At 34.6% G+C, this 18,037-nt stretch overlaps 1 protein-coding gene and 1 long non-coding RNA gene across 3 annotated transcripts; one reads left to right on the top strand and one right to left on the bottom strand.

The window, feature by feature from the left end:
* The first annotated feature begins 317 nt into the window (after positions 1-317).
* LOC111783996 (CWF19-like protein 2) lies at positions 318-10,802 on the top strand. 2 transcript variants are annotated; one of them, XM_023664819.1, is made up of 12 exons: positions 318-628; positions 910-962; positions 1,097-1,508; positions 1,589-1,734; positions 5,628-5,831; positions 5,918-6,082; positions 6,211-6,597; positions 6,804-6,883; positions 7,289-7,646; positions 7,992-8,204; positions 9,937-10,266; positions 10,342-10,802. In XM_023664819.1, the coding sequence occupies exons 2-11, from the start codon at positions 918-920 to the stop codon at positions 10,261-10,263; spliced, it is 2,337 nt and encodes a 778-aa protein (XP_023520587.1). In that variant the 5' UTR covers positions 318-628; positions 910-917; the 3' UTR covers positions 10,264-10,266; positions 10,342-10,802. The 2 variants fall into 2 exon arrangements, with proteins under 2 accessions (XP_023520587.1, XP_023520586.1); XM_023664818.1 differs by having other exon boundaries at positions 9,937-10,746.
* Positions 10,803-14,957: 4,155 nt separating this feature from the next.
* LOC111783993 lies at positions 14,958-16,513 on the bottom strand. Its single transcript, XR_002813459.1, has 3 exons — positions 16,409-16,513; positions 15,522-15,630; positions 14,958-15,018 (listed from the first exon to the last, which is right to left on the bottom strand). It is a non-coding gene; the product is annotated as an uncharacterized LOC111783993 (long non-coding RNA).
* Positions 16,514-18,037: the final 1,524 nt, after the last annotated feature.

The following is an 18,037-nucleotide window of genomic DNA, read 5'->3' as shown; positions in this document are numbered from 1 at the left end:
TCGTTACGTGATTTTCGAGGCTTCAAATCTCAAATCGTGACGAAAATAAAACTAAAAGTAAAATTAAATTAAACATTCAGATAATGCAATTTAAAATCAAACAACACCTTCCTATCTTAGAATAGTTAGGCTTGTGTAGTGAACTTAGCAAACTCCAATTTTTTTAGGATTTATTATTTATCTTATTTAATTCCTAAATTTAAAAGGATTTATTATTTATCTTATTTAATTCCTAAATTTAAAAGATTTATTATTTATCTTATTTTATTCCTAAATTTAAAAGATTTATTATATGTCTTATTTAATTCCTATATTTAAAAATTGTCCATGGATGAAGTATGAATGTGGAAGAAACTTTGTTTGGCCAACTATGATCTAGGGGTGTGAGAACCCAACCAAGCTCGAACGCAGCTCGATTCGGATCGATTTACGCAAGTTTCAACTTTCTTTACGCTTTATTCTGGGCCTGAAGGCATTAGATCTGTGGAGAAGTGGTTCGAACGAAGACCGCTCCCGAATCGCAATCCCGAATCTGTCAGAAATCGCCGCAAAGACGCTGGAGAAACGCGACCGTCTTGCCGGAATTAGACTGCGCCAATCAAAGATCGTGGCTTGAGTTTCAAAAAAGGTAGGTGGCTAGGGTTTTTTATTAGAGGGAACTAGGGTTTTTGCTGCTCTTCTACCATATTATTTTGTGCTTTCAGTTCTTTCAGTAACTATTGTAGAATTTATTGATTGATGGAATGAATGTGAATGTTCATTTGAACTTCAACTTTCATAACTCAATACCTGACCAAATGGATAAGCCCAAACCATTCCTGTTTCTGTGAACAACATCTATCTGCTCAACTTCTTGGCTGGTTTGATGCATTTTTATGTCTAATTTCTATTATTTATTTTGTTGAACAGGTCGGGCAATGCTTTCTGGAGTCAAATTTATTCCTCGGGAAAGAATTAGTGATGTAAGACCCAATAAGTTTAGTTTGCTTATGTTAAATTATGGAGTTCTTTTGGTTCATGTAACTCTTTAATATGATTATTGGCTCTGGGTATCACACTCGAGGTGATTCATGTATGGTCTTTTTCTTCTAAACAGAGTAATGAGAAACAGAAAAGTAAGGGAAAGTCAACACGTTACAGTAGTTCAGATGAGGAGTATCAGAACACAAAAAAGAAGAAATTTGGGAGGAAGAAATCATCGAAGGACTATTCAACATCTTCAACAGATAGTGACATGAGGGAAGACTCTCACAGGGATGGGAAGAAACATCGTACAAGAAAAGCGAGTAAAAGGAACAAGAATAACAGTTCGTCTGATGAGAATGATGATAGGGTAAAAGGGAAATCAAGGAGTGATAGGAACACTTTAGCTAGAGAATATTCTACATCTACTGATACTGATGATAGCTCTAGTGATAGTGTTGAAAAGCGACAAAAACATAGGAGACAAGGTGAAAGAAATCGTGATAAGAAAAGAAAGAGTCGACACCTTGGAGAAGAAATGTTTGGTATGTATCTCATTTTCTTTTATTGTCATGTTTCATATTTTAGAACATTATGTGGTTTCATTGTTTTTTCTAATTCTTAGATAGCATCAGAGAGACTTCTTCTAAAGATGACAAAGAAATTGTTAGAAAAGAAATGGGCTTGGAGTGGATGCTTAAACCCCAAGAAACGATGGAGAGAATCTCAGATGAATCTATTGATAATCAACAAGAAGAAGCTCCAAAGGAAGTATGCCCTTGTCTTTTTCTTAGTGACTTTGCATGAAACCATAACTTTTTTTTTTTTTTTTCTTTGGTTTGAAAAGAAAAGTAGAAAGAGTAGTTTTATATGAGTTATTACTAGTTGATATATTTGGTCTTCTAGATTTTTGGTCACACTTTCTGGTAATATAATTCCATCTTCTATTAAATTAGATTGTCATATCTTGTTGTCTTCACATCCTTGCTTCAACTTTACATGCCCGCACCTATAGAAGTAGGAAAAGATGGGAATGAAATTGCAATTCATAACATTAACCAATCTTGAACCAAACTTGGGTATCTTTAAAGTGTGAGGTGGTAAATTGCAATGAGGCTCTAGGGCTTACGTATGAAGTAAAGTAAAAAATAGTGAGGGCTTTCATTGTGAGGCACAAAATAGAAAAATGAAAATAGATTTATGAAAGATTTGTAACTACAAAACTTAAAATAACACATATATACATCTAATAAGATGTTGTATTATGAATAGTAAGACGAGGATGAATGTAGGAAATTATAACTTTTATCGGAGATTGTTTAGAGAAATAAACTTCCTTTGCTGCTTTGTGGAATATTTGGCTTGAAAGGAATGGGATTTTTTAGAGGGTCAACGTTACTTGGAGGTTTGGGCTTGGTTAAGTTCTATGAATTCTCTACCTTTCTGAACACTTAAAACTCACCCACCTCAATGTTATTGGGTTAAAAAAGAAAAAAGAAGTTGTGGATGTTGATTGGAATTCAACGATGGTCTTTACAAGGATGAACGGCATGATGATTGGAATATGATCATGCTGTGGAATTAGAAAAATCTTTTGATGTACTATGTTCAGTCGATTTGTTTACCTATGGCAAAGTTTTGCTCTAGATAGAAGATGGATGAATTCTCCACATCAGTAAGTGGATAGAACTTGGTTCTTTGCATGAAAAAATTGAAAAAGGGTGTTTGAAAAGAATAATATTCTTAAGTTTACCGAGGGTTATGGAGGTTGGATTGAACTCCTGAACTTACCTCTACATTTTTGTACGCATGGATGCTTTGAAGCAAATGGATGCCATTTATGTGGTCTTATTCGTATTGCCTCACGCACTTGAGTAGATTAGATTGTAGTTCTTCCAAAATTAACTTTACAAGAAATACTTGGGGTTTTGTTTCGGTCACCATGCAACTTAAGGACTTCTGGGGATTGAGATTGTCATGAATCTCCTCTTCAATCTTCATATCCAAGTTTATCCAATCTCCATTTCAACAATATAGATAATTCATTCAACTTTTATCGGTTTCATGACATCTTGGAAGATGAACAATCCCCAATAAATCCATTCTCTTTATCTCCCGCTGATGTAGCTCCCCTAGGGAGCTTTTTATATTCAAGATCACTTTGGTTTTAATGACCAAAATTTGAACAATCTTCTCCTGCTTGATCCTTCGAGCATTATTGTGATTAATTTGGTTTAGCAGCTACCCCTTTCAGTTCCAAATGATGCATTAAATGCAAATCAAATCAACGTTTCTTTTCCCCATTTTTATATCAAGCTGTTTGAAGAAGTTACAAGTGTCCAAGTACCTTTTCATGAAGACATGGACTCAGTGTTCCCTCAGAATTTTAATGTTTTGGTGGATAAGGAGGTTATTAGTGCTCTAAGTAATATGCCTTTGATTTCAGACCGTGCTTTGAAGGAGACCCACACACATTTTCCTCGTCCTGATATTCTGGTTCTTGATATTCTTATTTGCTGGTTGTTCCCAGGTAGCTAGCCATGCAGAGTTTGTTTCTTCGTTTTTCTATGTTTTTTATATTCAGCCCTTGAGTGTTAAAGAGATTAAAAACAAGTTTTATCAGGCATATCCCGTTGTTACTCTCAAAAAATGGTCTCAAATGCCGTACCATCAATATTTGAGATTATTCAAAGATCATCCGATGTTCTTAGATTTCATCCAATGATCATCCTTCTCTATTATATTCTTTCCTATCCTTTGGATCTCCATTATTCAGATCACTTGAATAAAGAGTCATCATATGTCTTAACTGACTCAGTTAGAGATTCAGAAGTTAGCTTAAGTAGTGAAGACTCGGAGATTATCCCTGTAATCCAAGATGTTATTTCAGCAGATGAAGCTATGAATGGAGGCAATTTAAATATTTTGTTCCGCGAGCAAGGTTCTTCTTCTCTCAACAAATTTGATCAATTAGAAGTTGATGGTTTAGAGCCGTTTTTGTCCTTTATTAAGAAACGTGGGTTTGAAGTTCAAGTTTTCTCTTAGAAGCTTTCAATTCCATAGAACTCCAATTGTTGATTTTATTTGAGGTTTATTGGTTTTGGTGGAGAATTATGTTTGAAGTTTGGTTGAGGGGCTGAAGTCAAATCATGTTTGTAAGTGTAAAATTGGCAGGTACTGATGGACTGCCTTTCCAATGGTTCATATTTGGCTAATATTGAAGACCATGAGTCATTTATTTCTTTTGATTAGCCCATTTTTTGCATTTAATAAGCTAGATGTTATGCATGAAGGTCCTTTTCACAAGTAAGGTATTGCAAGTTCCTTGCATGATGAGCATTTAAAAGTTGCTTTTTAAGATGATCTAGCGGTTGAGGAAGTTATTGCAAGTTCTTTGCATGAAGAGCATTAAAAGTAATTGATAGGTACTCATTTCCTTGAGGTCGGAGGTTCAAATCCCCATACCCCACATTTGTTGTACTTAAAAAAAAAAAGAAAAAAAGAAAGAAAGAATTGTGTTAAAAAAAAAAAAAAAAAGAAAAAAGAGCATCAAAAGTTGCATTGCATGCTCTATGGCTAATGCTTTGGTTGGATATAAGATAGTTGATGGAGCGCTTAATTTGACAAATTCCATAGGAGCTTTGTATGTTCTAGTTTTTTGCTTGAAGATACTTTCCATGAGAAAGTTACTGCATGTTCTTTGCATGAACAACATTTAAAACCACTTTGAAAGAAAAGCTTGCGGTTGAGGAACATTTAAAACGTGTGATACATTTTTGAATGAAGCTCTGACTGAGGTTTTATTATCAGTTGGTTGTTAGCCGGGCGCCTCATTGGATTAAAAGTGGCCCCTCACGGGGAAAAGAAATATTGCTCCACATGGAGAGAGTATCTTTGTTCAAGCCGTTTGTTGGTTTTCTTTTTGTGATTGTTGTTTATTTTGAGATGTTTTTGTACTTTTTTTAAATTGTATTATTTATTATGTTTGTTCTCTCCCTTATGGAGATTTTTGTATTAGTCTTTTTTTCATTTATTCATCAGAAAAATTCGTTTCTTGTTAAAAAAAGGTTCCAAGCCTCTCAGTATCTGTAACCAAGGATCTTTTTTTTTTTTTTTTAATCACCTTTTGTCATTTATTCTCAACAATTGTAGCCTTTTCTCTTTTTTCTACTTTTTGATTTTTCTACTTTTTTTATTTCCTCTATATAGTCATGTTTTGGACTTTTCTTTTTGGTTATGTTGTTTTTTCTTTATTTCATTTTTATCAATGTAAGATTAGTTCCTAAAAAAGGGATATCAAGGGATCCATCTTATTTTTTAATAAAAGAAGGTAAACAATTAAAGGAAAAAATATTGTACGGCATGCACCATAGTGTGGGTGCTTTTTTGAGAAGCATGCATGTGGTTGCCTGATTTATTAATATATTTAGAAAGAAAAGCTGATTATTTGTAGAGATGTTTCCTTCCTCTTGCTTTCCATTTTCCTGTATATTCATCATAATGAGATGGTTAGACTATGTGATACCAGTGGATTATGGTCAAGAATGTTTTTTTTTCTGCTTATTAAACTTCTGATGTGTTTACTCTTTGTTCTGCTTCGTATTTTGAATGTCTTAAAACTATATGGTTGTTCGCTGATGATATGGAAGTTACTTCTATGCCAGATAACTAAGGTCAATCCCAGGGAATTGAATCCATATTTTAAAGATAATGGAACTGGTTATCCGGAGGAGAGTGATAGGACCAAATCAGATATAGACAAACTTCCACCACCTCGGATTGTTGGTGATGGGGGGGCTAGTTGGAGACTTAAAGCATTGAAGCGTGCTGAGGAGCAAGCAGCTCGAGATGGACGGAGGCTTAAAGAGGCATGCTTATTATTACTATTTTTTTTGTACACACGGTAGTTTGATCCAAAAGTTTCTTTGTTTTTTTATACATTGAAATTTTGTAGGTTGTTGAAGAACGTTGGGGTTCTCTTGGCCAACTTGCTGTCTCGGTAGCGGCCAGGAAAGTGGCACCATCACGTTCTCATTTGCATGCTATAAGAAATAGAAAGAGAGGGCTAACCAGTGAAGATCAAGTTTCAAACAGTCAAAATGAAAGTGATTCTGGAAAGGTACTTGGAAACATTGATCGAGTTAATTTGATTTGGATATGTGACTTCATATTTTAGTTTGAAACTTATCTTTATTCCTCGGAGTGAAGAGAATTAAACTTCCTTGCTAATCTGGTACATTATTTTAGAGCTCTGCCAGGGACTACTTGAAGGACATCTCTTCCAGACATCCTGAAATGAGGGAGCCTAAAGTTCGAGATTCATTATCTTGGGGAAGGCAAAAAAGTCAGAATGTCTCTTCAAAGGATGCTGGCTTCATTTCGTTAGCAGTGACCAGTATAAATAAATTCTCAGATGATGGAAGTTTTGCGTCTGACTTTCTCAGACAACAAAGTGAAAATACTAAAGGTGATCCGGTTAATACAAAGACGCAATCACAATTGGTTGTCTCAACATCCGACAAGCCCAATGAAGATTGTGTTTCAGCCAAGGATGCAATGAGTGCAAATCAGCTGGCTGCAAAGGCATTTCAGCTTCAAATGAAAGGAAAACATGAAGAAGCCCAAAAGCTTTTGGTAGGTCAAGTTTTTAGTCTCTACAAAGTCCATTTTGTTTTTGGGTTTTTTAACAACTTTTTTTTATGCCTTTGTACAGTCTCTCAATGAAAACTTGGTTTCTTAAAATAAAAATGTTGAGTGTGCTAACGTGGTTGCCCTTGCTTTTATGAGGTATAAGCTTCTTGTTCTAAAACTATAAATTTTGACCATTTACTTTCTTCCAGCAAGAAGTACAAACTATGAAGGCAACCAATAGTGTTGAAGTGAATTCCATCAAGCCGCAAATTGAACAAACCACATCTAGGTATTGACTTCTTGAACCGTCTTCCTCTAATTCACGGGCCTGATTAATCAACTTTTTTTTTAGTTTTATTTTCTATTGTACACATTGTTATTGCTAAAATATTTGTAGCTTGAAAATACACCATATAAATGCTTTCCAAAAGTACACCTTGTAAAGTCCTTATAAATGGATGACTCATCCTTGGAAAATAAATATTGTATGTAAAATTTACTGAGATTTGCCTGGTTTGGTAGTCCATTTGGTGGTTTATGAAAGTGTATATATTGTTATCTTATTTCTGGTATTTTTTTTCTGTTTCCTTTTGGTCTCAATTTTGAAATAAAGTAAGGTGGTCACTGCAGCTTATTTCTTTTCTTCCCAGGGAATTGACACTGTCCTTTTAATACATTCTTTCCTTTTGTTTAGAAAACACATTCCAGGTATACCTAGGAGGAATAAGGAGGATGATACAGATCTTTATCTAGCTAAAAGTATAATGAAGAACAAGCAGTACAGCATGTCGGGTCGGGCAGATAATGAATATGACTATGAAGATGGTTCAGGAAAAACGACTCAAAGAAAAAGGGGAAGTAATGATGATAAGCTATCTGGGAGGGATATTCGTCCAAGGCGTATGGCAACTCAGGAAGAACGCTGCATCTTTTGCTTTGAAAATCCTAACAGGCCAAAACATCTGACTGTGTCAATAGCAAATTGCACATATTTGATGCTGCCTCAGTGGCAGCCTGTGGTTACGGGCCATTGCTGCATTTTACCTATTTCAGTAAGTTTAAAGTCTAATTCTCTTTGTATCCTGTTTTTGTGGGTTTTCTACTGTGGTTAGTTGAAATGAAATTGTTATTCTTTTTACATATAAGGGACTTCAGTATGTTGGATCACTAAACTTTAAAAAATGCAAATGTTTTTACATTTTGAAACCCCCTTTTCTTGAGCATGCTTAACGAGCTTGGTGGAGAACAATTGTCCAAATTTTCATGAGAGCAAAAAGCTTTTATGCACAAATATTGTCCAAAGTTGTAGCATGTTCTAAAAAATTGCAATGAGCTCTTCTTTTTGTTCTCACATGATTCTTCAGTAGCAATTTCATTGTGAGTTGTTTGCTTTTCAGCATGAATCAGCCACAAGAAGTGTGGAGAAAACTGTTTGGGAGGAAATTCGCAACTTCAAGAAGTGTCTGATAATGATGTTTGCAAAGCAAGAGAAAGATGTGGTTTTTCTTGAAACAGTTGTGGGCTTGGCAAAACAACGTCGCCATTGCTTGATTGAGTGCATTCCTTTGCCCCAAGGAATAGCAAAAGAGGCTCCTCTATATTTTAAGAAGGTGAGAATGTTTTTCTTTTGTTCGTTCCCCCAACAATTTATTATTATTGTTCTTTTTGCTTTCCTTATAGACATGTGCATTCAATATATCGGAAGTGTTGCATCATATTTTTAACATTGCTTCTTAACCTGTGCTGTGCACATTCAAACATCATATTGGATTAAAATATAACATTGTTTGATAACTTATCCTGTGAATAAGATGGACGAAATTGCAAGAACGGATGAGAGAATGAAGAAAAATTTAAGAGGAAACACTATTAAAAACTGAATATTTTTTTCTCTATTTGTTATTGTTTGATTTTACTTCTAGATTTTGTTATCATCTTTTATGGGATATGATGCTCTTGGAACGCCTATGTTTGTTTTTAGCTCTCTCATGGCTCGTTCAACATTGATTTAGCGTTTAGGATCCTTCACATTTCTCTTCATGGTGGTTACACTATCTATTTAATGATTTGAATGATTAACGATTCTGTTTGGCTTTTCTGTCTGTGAAAGAGTTGAAGATGTCATGGCCTAAGCAGTCAATAGAACTGCAAATCTCCCTATGTGTTTGTGTCCTTAAAAAACGCCCACTAGCTTTGGTCTCACAGTAATATGGTATTAGAGTTAGGTTTTTCCTAAGGCAAATAGGGTATTGTGAACCTTTAGGTTTGGGGTTTAGAGCGTGCTTTCCCATCTGCACTGAAACCTACTGCTGCCGCTGCAAGTTTGGTCAGAACTTTTCATCCTTTTTTGTCACCACCTAGCCCTAGAGGAAGCCTATCTTCCGATTTGGAGAAATCCATAATGACCAGCAAAGCAGCCGGAATTCTGCATTCCAGCCTGGTGGGATGAGAAGTCTTCATTTTCGCTTGTTGTTGAGTTGGTTTAACCTCGCGAGATAACCCTGTTTGTTTCTTAGCTTCTCGACCCATAAGACATAGTCTTCACTTCTCATTTCTTTGAAACATGTACGAGCACGGTTCATTTTCGCTTGTTGTTGAGTTGGTTTATCCTCCGCGAAATAACCCTGTTTGTTTCGTAGCGTCTCGACCCATAAAACATAGTCTTCACTTCTTAGTTTTTTAAAAACTTGAATGAGCACGGTTCATTTAGGAGAAGATTGAAGGATGTTTCAAGCCATACCAATGATTTCCATGTAATGTACAAACTGTCGGAAGAGATATGTCCACTTTCTTTTCTTCTTGCTCTACTGCCTCTATAATGGTCATCGATAGCAAAGGAGAAGGTTTTCCGGTCGGTAGTAACTACTTTTTTGAGTAGTTCCAGTTGGGTTGTGGCTCTGTGGTTGTCATTGGTTGGGCAAAGGAGTGGAGGACGGTTAACGAACATGTGTAATGGTGTGCATGTGGGAGGGAAAGTGTGAGTGAACAGGGTAGAGAGAAAGCATGAGTTTTGGCTTCCTTGCAAACAGACTTTGGTAAACCTGGAACCTCATTTTTTCTTTATTCTTGTCCGTGTACAATTAAATACTGATTCAATTGTTTAAAGCTTCCAACACTTACCACTTCCTGAAGAGTTCTAATAATTGTGTGGAATAGTTCATGTTATGTCTCCCACTGGCATTGTATATAATCTGTATTTCTATCATCAAAACTATACCTTTGCATTGTAACTTCATTTGTATTGGCTTTTTATGCGTTAAATTCAGAAAACAGTTATCTTAGATGATGATTTCATCTGTTTCTTTGCTTCCAACAATAATAATCTCAACAAGTTCATTTCAGGCTATTGATGAAGCAGAGGAAGAGTGGAGCCAGCACAATGCAAAAAAACTGATAGATACAAGTGTGAAGGGATTGCATGGATCAATCCCAGAGAACTTTCCATACTTCCACGTAGAATTCGGGTTGAACAAGGGGTTTGTGCACGTGATAGACGACGAGAACAATTTCAAGACTAGCTTTGGCCTCAATGTGATCAGAGGCATGTTACAGCTAGCTGAGGAAGATATGCATCGGCGACGTAGATACGAATCCGTTGAGGTGCAAAAGCAGGCTGTGGCGAACTTCTTACAAGATTGGGAGCCTTTTGACTGGACAAAACAACTATGAATAGTGTGTACAGTAATCTTATTTGTTGCTTTGCTACTGTGTTTAACTTCAAATATTTGATCAAGTGTTAAATGATAGGTCTCCAAACACTGTTATACGGTGAAATATGCCACAGGATCTCAACCAAAACAGGAGTTCAATGAAAGGGAAAAACAAGGATAATCTCCAGCCCGATCCGAGAGAGCTGCCCTTATTGTTCGTCGATCTGAGGATGAAAAGTTATGCAATGCTTGAGCTGATTGCCAAAGCTAACTTTAAACATTTCATCCCAAAAGTGGCTCTCGAAGTTCTTATCTCTACGGGAGGCGATTGATCTTGGAAAACTAGGAAGACCCACATCTTTGATTGAGAAGAGATGACACCGTATTAAAACGACCCTACTTAATCTTCCATGGATATGATTTTCGTATATCTAGTAATCATTTTATGAATGATTTAATTGAAAGTTTAGTGGATATATATAGAGCTACTTTGATAGTGATACATTTCAAAATGTAGGTTTTTATGCATCATACTATGCAATCGTGACATTGATTTCACAGTGTAGGTATAATATATGCTTGATTTAGCCAAGAAATTTATGAACTAAACTTAGTATAAGAGGTCTACAGAGGTCTAGGTTGATTGGTCCAACCGATTGTTTTTGGTAAACGTAGAGTCATTGAGTCTTTCGTTACGTGATCCTCGAGGCTTCAAATCTCAAATCGTGACGAAAATGACAAAAAGAAAGGAAAATAAAAATAAAAGTTAAATTAAATTAAACTTTGAGATAATGCAATTTAACATCAAACAACACCTCATCTCAAACCGTGACGAAAATGAAAAAAAGAAAGGAAAATAAAAATAAAAGTTAAATTAAATTAAACATTGAAATAATGCAATTTAAAATCAAACAACACCACAACTAGAACAAATTAGAAGGCAATGCAAACATGTGTTATTAAAGAAGGCAATGTAAACATGTGTTATTAAAGGTTTGTTACAAACAGAGAAAGGGTTCGGGATACTGTTTCGAACGAAATATAAAAGACCCAAAGTACACAGACCGGGTCAACACTCATAAACGACCCTCAAGTGACAATGCAGCTCTCAAACGCTCCCCCACCTCGAGCGACAGCGAAGACCTGAAAAAGAAATCTAAATGCAGTGAGAAAAAAAGTACTCGGTAAGCAGCCTACTTGTAGGCTCTCATCGCATCCAGTTCCTGTACGTTTCTAGGGGCTTTTCTATCGCATCCAGTTCCTGTACGTTTCTAGGGGCTTTTCTCTGGCTCTCATCACATGTTCCTAGTAGGTTTCGAGAGGATTTTTTTTAGGCTCTAGGAAGTTTGGGCTTAACTTTATAGTTTGAGTGATCTTCTAGGGAGGCTTGTGGTGTAGTTGGTTATCATGTTAATCTAACACACTGAAGTTCTTCAGTACAAGTCTCGGCGACGCCATTTTTGAAATTTAACCGTTGCCTCGAACACACATTGAGCATGTAATTAATTGTTTGGATGCACGTTATATGCTTGTTTTGTTTTATACACGACTCTCCAAAATGGTCAATGGTATGATAAACCATAAGTTCTTATGTCAAGCTCTCATGCTTTGCTTTGTGCTTCCCACACCAATGGAGATATGCATTCTTTGATTATACCTCATACCAATGGAGATATGTATTTTTTTTATTATGAACCTATGATCATTCTCTAAATTAGCTGATGTGGGACTTTCATCATCCAACACCTTCCCTCGAACAAAGTACGCCACCCTTTAATCGAGGCTCGACTTGTTGTCCTTTGTTCGACATTTGAGGATTTACCAATCTATTGACACGACTAAGTTTAGGGCATGACTCAATATTAATATGAGTAGCTCTAGTCTATTATTCAGACAATCGCCGCCATTAGAGAAGTCATGAGTAGAGAAAAAAAAAAAAAAAGATTGAAGCCACTTAGGATTTGTAATGATGAGGTGAGAGAGAAAAAAGATATTAACCACCATGAGAGTGGAGCCATTAGAGAAGGTACCAGTGGAGACAAAAAATAATAATAATAATAAAGCCACCTAGGGTTTGTCATGGTGAGGACAGAGAGAAAAAAGAAGATAAACCACCTGTGGTGGCAAGGAGTGGAGGAAATAATATTGTTAACCGAAAATTGAAAATTTTACGTTTGTTTTAAGAACAGGAGATTTTGAGTTTGTTCTCAGAGATTTTAAGTTTGTTCTATGAATAGGGAATTTAAGTTTGTCCTAAGAACTAGTCATTTTATGTTTGATATACGAACCAGTGATTTATTTTCTTGTAGGAATCAGATTTTAAGTTTGTTTGAGGAATAAGAGATTTTAAGTTTGTTGTTCTATGAAATGTGGATTTTAAGTTTGTTGTACGAGTACGGTTGTTTAAATTTGTTGCTTTACGGTTGAATCGGGGGCAAATGCCTACGAAAAGATCGTTTGGATTTAAGGAGTCTCTTGAATTTATCCATAGTTTGTTTATTCCTTATCCCGAAAATCCTATTTAGATCGAATCTAAAATAATTTAGAATTAAAAAATAGGATTTGGTTTGTTTATATTTAAATTTAAAATATGTTTATTATATGTAATTTTACATCTTTCCTAAGATTGGAAAAGGTGCGATTTTAATTTTGTGTTAGCTTAAAAAAGAATTATAAGCTCAAAAATAACCAAACAAGTAATCATAATGTCATAAAATTGGAGAGCATGAATACTAAATTTACTCTATTTAGCGTGAACCTACTTAACACACCATAAATACCAAATTAACCCTGTTGGATAACATTTAAGTCAGATGACAAATAAAAGGTAGAATCGAACGAATAAGTCCAGGCATGAAGACAGCTCAATTCAGTATAACCCAACAAACTAGTCCGAGTATGAAGATAGCTCAAAACAACAACTCTATTTATTTTTTATTCTAAATACATGTGGATTTAAAAAAATATATTAATTTTTTTAAAAACATATAACGAAACAAAATAATAAAAAGAAAAATGTAGTTCGATATTAGCTATAAAATAATATAAAATAAACTAAAAATAATAAAATATTATAAAACAACCTAAACAAAATAACAAAAGGAAAAAGGACTATAAAATAATATCAAAAAAATTAAAATTAATAAAAGAAATTAAAAGAAATTATTATGAATGTATTAAATTGACTCCANTTAAAAACACGACAAGAAAAAGGACAGAATCTAAACAAATATCATATAAATCTAACAAACAAGTTCAAAATACAATTAAAACATGCAATTAAGCTTAGAATATTGAGCAATTAAATGGGTATTAAAAGGGCTGGCAAAGCAGCAATGTGTGGGGCTGTGGTGGGGCTGTGGTGGGGCTGNTCAACTACCTATCTATGTACATTAATTATTAAATAAAATACAAAATTTTCATTTAATTATTACAATAAAACACAAAACTTCGGTTTTAAATTCTATTTAAAATTTTTGTATTGGATCATTGTAAAAAATAATTCTTATAAATTTATATAAATTCATATTAAATAATTAAAATTTATAAAAAAATTAGAAAAATAATTAGAAACTCTCCTTTTATATGATTATAATGTCCTGATGTAAAGCATACCAATTATAAGGTCACTACTATACAAACTAAAAATGGTAAAAAAAAAGTTGTGATTTAGCTATTGGAAGCAAAATGACATAAGGAAAGACTCGTGCGTTTGGGATTGACATGGTGAAAAGTGTTGTGGGAGTTGTTGTTGATTATGGCGTTACTATGCACCTTTATTTATTGTGAAATATTTGATCTAAGTGTTTCACTAGTACAAGTTACAATTTGAAGATGAAAATAACATGAAACAGACCTGCTAAAGATAGAAATGCTTACCATCTAAAGAATATTCAGTTCCGAAATTAACATCTCTCTTTTTTTGTCTACGGGTTCATTTGTACAAGCTACAATTTGAAGATGAAAACAACATGAAACAATAAAATTATTATTTTTTTCACCCTTAACTATTATAATCCAAACATAATGAACTAGTTATAATTTGCACCTCTAATAAACGAAACTAAAATAAATGAATGTTTGAGTTTTACCTGTTTATAAACAAAGAAGGTGCCCGGGTAGTTTGTTACCGAGTTTCTTCCCTTTTGAGGACACAAGCAATGCATTGTGAAGGAATTTATCTCTCTTCTTACACATTGTCCTGATTGTAAAGCACAAAAGATGATAAGGCCACTACTAGATAAACTAAAAGGGTCAAAAAGCTTGACTTAGCTATTTGAAGCAAAATGACAAAGGGGAAGACTCGTGTGTTTGGGATTGACATGGTGAAAATTGTTGTGGGAGCCATTGTTGATGATGGCTTTACTATGCACCTCTATTTAGTGTGAAATATTTGATCTAAATGTTTCACTTGTACACGCTACAATTTGAGGATGAAAATAACATGAAACAGACATGCTAAAGATGGAAATGCTTGCAATACGAAGAATATTCAGTTCTGGAATTAACATCCCTCTTCTTTGGTCTATGGGTTCACTTGTACAAGTTACAATTTAAAAAATTATTTTTTTTCACCCTTGAGTATTATAATTCAAACATAATGAACTAATTATAATTTGCATATCTAGTAAACTAAACTAAAATACATGAATGTTTGAGTTTTACCTGTTTATAAAGAAAGGAGGTGACCCGGCAGTTAGTTCCCGAGTTTCTTCCCTTTGGAGGCACAAGCAATGGATTGTGATGTAATTTATCCCTCCTCCTACACATTGTCCTGATTGTAAAACACAAAAATTAGAAGGTCACTACTGGACAAACTAAAAGGGGTAAAAAAAAAACCGTGATTTAGCTATTGGAAGCAAAATGACATAGGCAAACAAGAGGAAGATTCGTGTGTTTGGGATTTACATGGTGAAAAGTGTTGTGGGAGCTGTTGTCGATTATGGTGTTACTATGCACCTCTATTTATTGTGAAATATTTGATTTAAGTATTTCACCTGTACAAGCTACAATTTGAGGATGAAAATAACATGAAACAGACTTGCTAAAAATAGAAATGCTTGCAATTTCAAGAATATTTAGTTCAGAATTTATCATCTCTCTTCTTTGGTCTACCGGTTCACTTGTACTAGCTACAATTTGAAGATGAAAACGACGTGAAACAAGAAAATTATTATTTTTTTTCACCCTTAACTATTATAATCCAAACATAATGAACTAATTATAATTTGCACCTCTAATAAACTGAACTAAAATAAATGAATGTTTGAGTTTTACCTGTTTATAAAGAAAGGAGGTGACCCGGCAGTTAGTTACCGAGTTTCTTCCCTTTGGAGGCACAAACAATGGATTGTGATGTAATTTATCCCTCCTCCTACACATTGTCCTGATTGTAAAACACAAAAATTATAAGGTCACTACTGGAGAAACTAAAAGTGGTAAAAAAAAGTGTGATTTAGCTATTGGAAGCATAACGACATAGGGGAAGACTCGTGTGTTTGGTATTGGCAAGGTGAAAAGTGTTGTGGGAGCTGTTGTTGATTATGGCGTTACTATGCACCTCTATTTATTGTGAAATATTTGATGTGTTTGACTTGTACAAGCTACAATTTGGAGATGCAAATAACATGAAACAGACCTGTTAAAGATGAAAATGCTTGTAATATGAAGAATATTCATTTATGCAATTAACATCCTCTTCTTTGGTCTATTGGTTCACTCGTACAAGCTACAATTTGAAGATGAAAATAACATGAAACAAGAAAATTATTATTTTTTTCACTCTTAACTATTATAATCCAAACCTAATGAACTAGTTATAATTTGTACATCTAATAAACTCAACTAAAATAAATGAATATTTTAATTTTACTTGTTTATAAACAAAGGAGGGGTGACTTGTACAAGCTACGATTTGAAGATGAAAATAACATGAAACAAACCTGCTAAAGATGGAAACGCTTGCAATCTGAAGAATATTCAGTTTTGGAATTAACATCCCTCTTCTCTCATTGTACAAGCTACAATTTGAGAATGAAAACAACATGAAACAAAAAAATTATTATTTTTTTTACCCTTAACTATTATAATTCGAACATAATGAACTAATTATAATTTGCACATCTAATAAACTGAACTAAAATAAATGAATGTTTGAGTTTTACCTATTTATAAACAAAGGAGGTGCCCCGGTAGTTAGTTACTGAGTTTCTTCCCTTCTGAGGCCACAAGCCATGGATTGTGAAGGAATATATCTCTCCTCCTACACATTGTACTGATTGTAAAGCACAAAAATTATAATGTCACTGATGGACAAATCAAAAGTGGTCAAAAGCGATGATTTAGCTATTGGAAACGAAATGACACATGCAAACAAGGGGAAGACTTGTTTGTTTGGGATTGTCATGGTGAAAAGTGTTGTGGGAGCTCTTGTTAATTATGATGTTACTATGCACCTCTATTTATTGTGAAATATTTGATCAAAATTTTCACTTGTACAAACTACAATTTAAAGATGAAAATAACATGAAACAGACCTGCTAAAGATGGAAATGCTTGCAATCTGAAGAATATTCAGTTCCAGAATTAACATCCTCTTCTTTGGTCTATTGGTTCACTTGTACAAGCTACAATTTGGAAATGAAAATAACATGAAACAAGAAAATTATTATTTTTTCACCCTTATCTATTATTCGATAACAACAGGGTTCCAAATAACAGCATACCTATTATTCGATAAGAGCAGTGTTCCTAATAACAGCAGACCTGCTTTAGATAGGAAAGATTGCAATCGGGATAATATTCGCCTCTTTTCTTTCTTTCGTTGCCAACAACAGCACCCATAATAGTAAGGTAAAGATGGTTCTGGAATTACTATCCTTTTCTTTGGTTGCCTATCTTTATTTGGTTGCCAGCAACAGCCTCCATAGTAGTAGGGTAAAGATGGTTATGAAATTACCATCCCTCTTCTTTGGTTGCCAGCTACCGTTCCCTTTCTTTCTTTGGTTGCCAGCAACAGCCCCATAACAGCAGGGTAAAGATGGAACACTGGCAATTGGAGCATATTAATTAATTTGTAGCATATTCTTAAGAACAACAGAATTTGACCCCAAGATTGCAATTTGGAGAATATTCAGTTCTGTAATTACCATATCTTTTCTTTAGTTGTCAGCTACAGCCCATTTTCTTTGGTCGCCAGCAACAGCCCCGATAACAGCAAGGTAAAGATGGAGCACTTGCAATTTGGAGCATATTAATTAATTTGTAGCATATTCTTAAGAACAACAGAATTTGACCCCAAGATTGCAATTTGGAGAATATTCAGTTCTGTAATTACCATATCTTTTCTTTAGTTGTCAGCTACAGCCCATTTTCTTTGGTCGCCAGCAACAGCCCCGATAACAGCAAGGTAAAGATGGAGCACTTGCAATTTGGAGCATATTAATTAATTTGTAGCATATTCTTAAGAACAACAGAATTTGACCCCAAGATTGCAATTTGGAGAATATTCAGTTCTGTAATTACCATATCTTTTCTTTAGTTGTCAGCTACAGCCCATTTTCTTTGGTCGCCAGCAACAGCTCCGATAACAGCAAGGTAAAGATGGTTATGGAATTACCATCCCTTTTCTTTGGTTGCCAGCAACAGCCCCCATAATAGCACGGTAAAGATGGTTCTGGAATTACCATCCCTTTTCTTTGGTTGCCAGCTATAGTCTCTTTCGTTCTTTGGTTACGAGCAACAGCCCCCATAACAGTAGGGCAAAGATGGAACGCTTGCAATCTGGAGCAGAT

Source organism: Cucurbita pepo, unplaced genomic scaffold (assembly GCF_002806865.2).
Source record: "Cucurbita pepo subsp. pepo cultivar mu-cu-16 unplaced genomic scaffold, ASM280686v2 Cp4.1_scaffold000136, whole genome shotgun sequence".
Taxonomy (NCBI): Eukaryota; Viridiplantae; Streptophyta; class Magnoliopsida; order Cucurbitales; family Cucurbitaceae; genus Cucurbita; species Cucurbita pepo.
The sequence above is the reverse complement of the archived record's forward strand: the minus strand, read 5'-3'. Positions and strand labels throughout refer to the sequence as shown.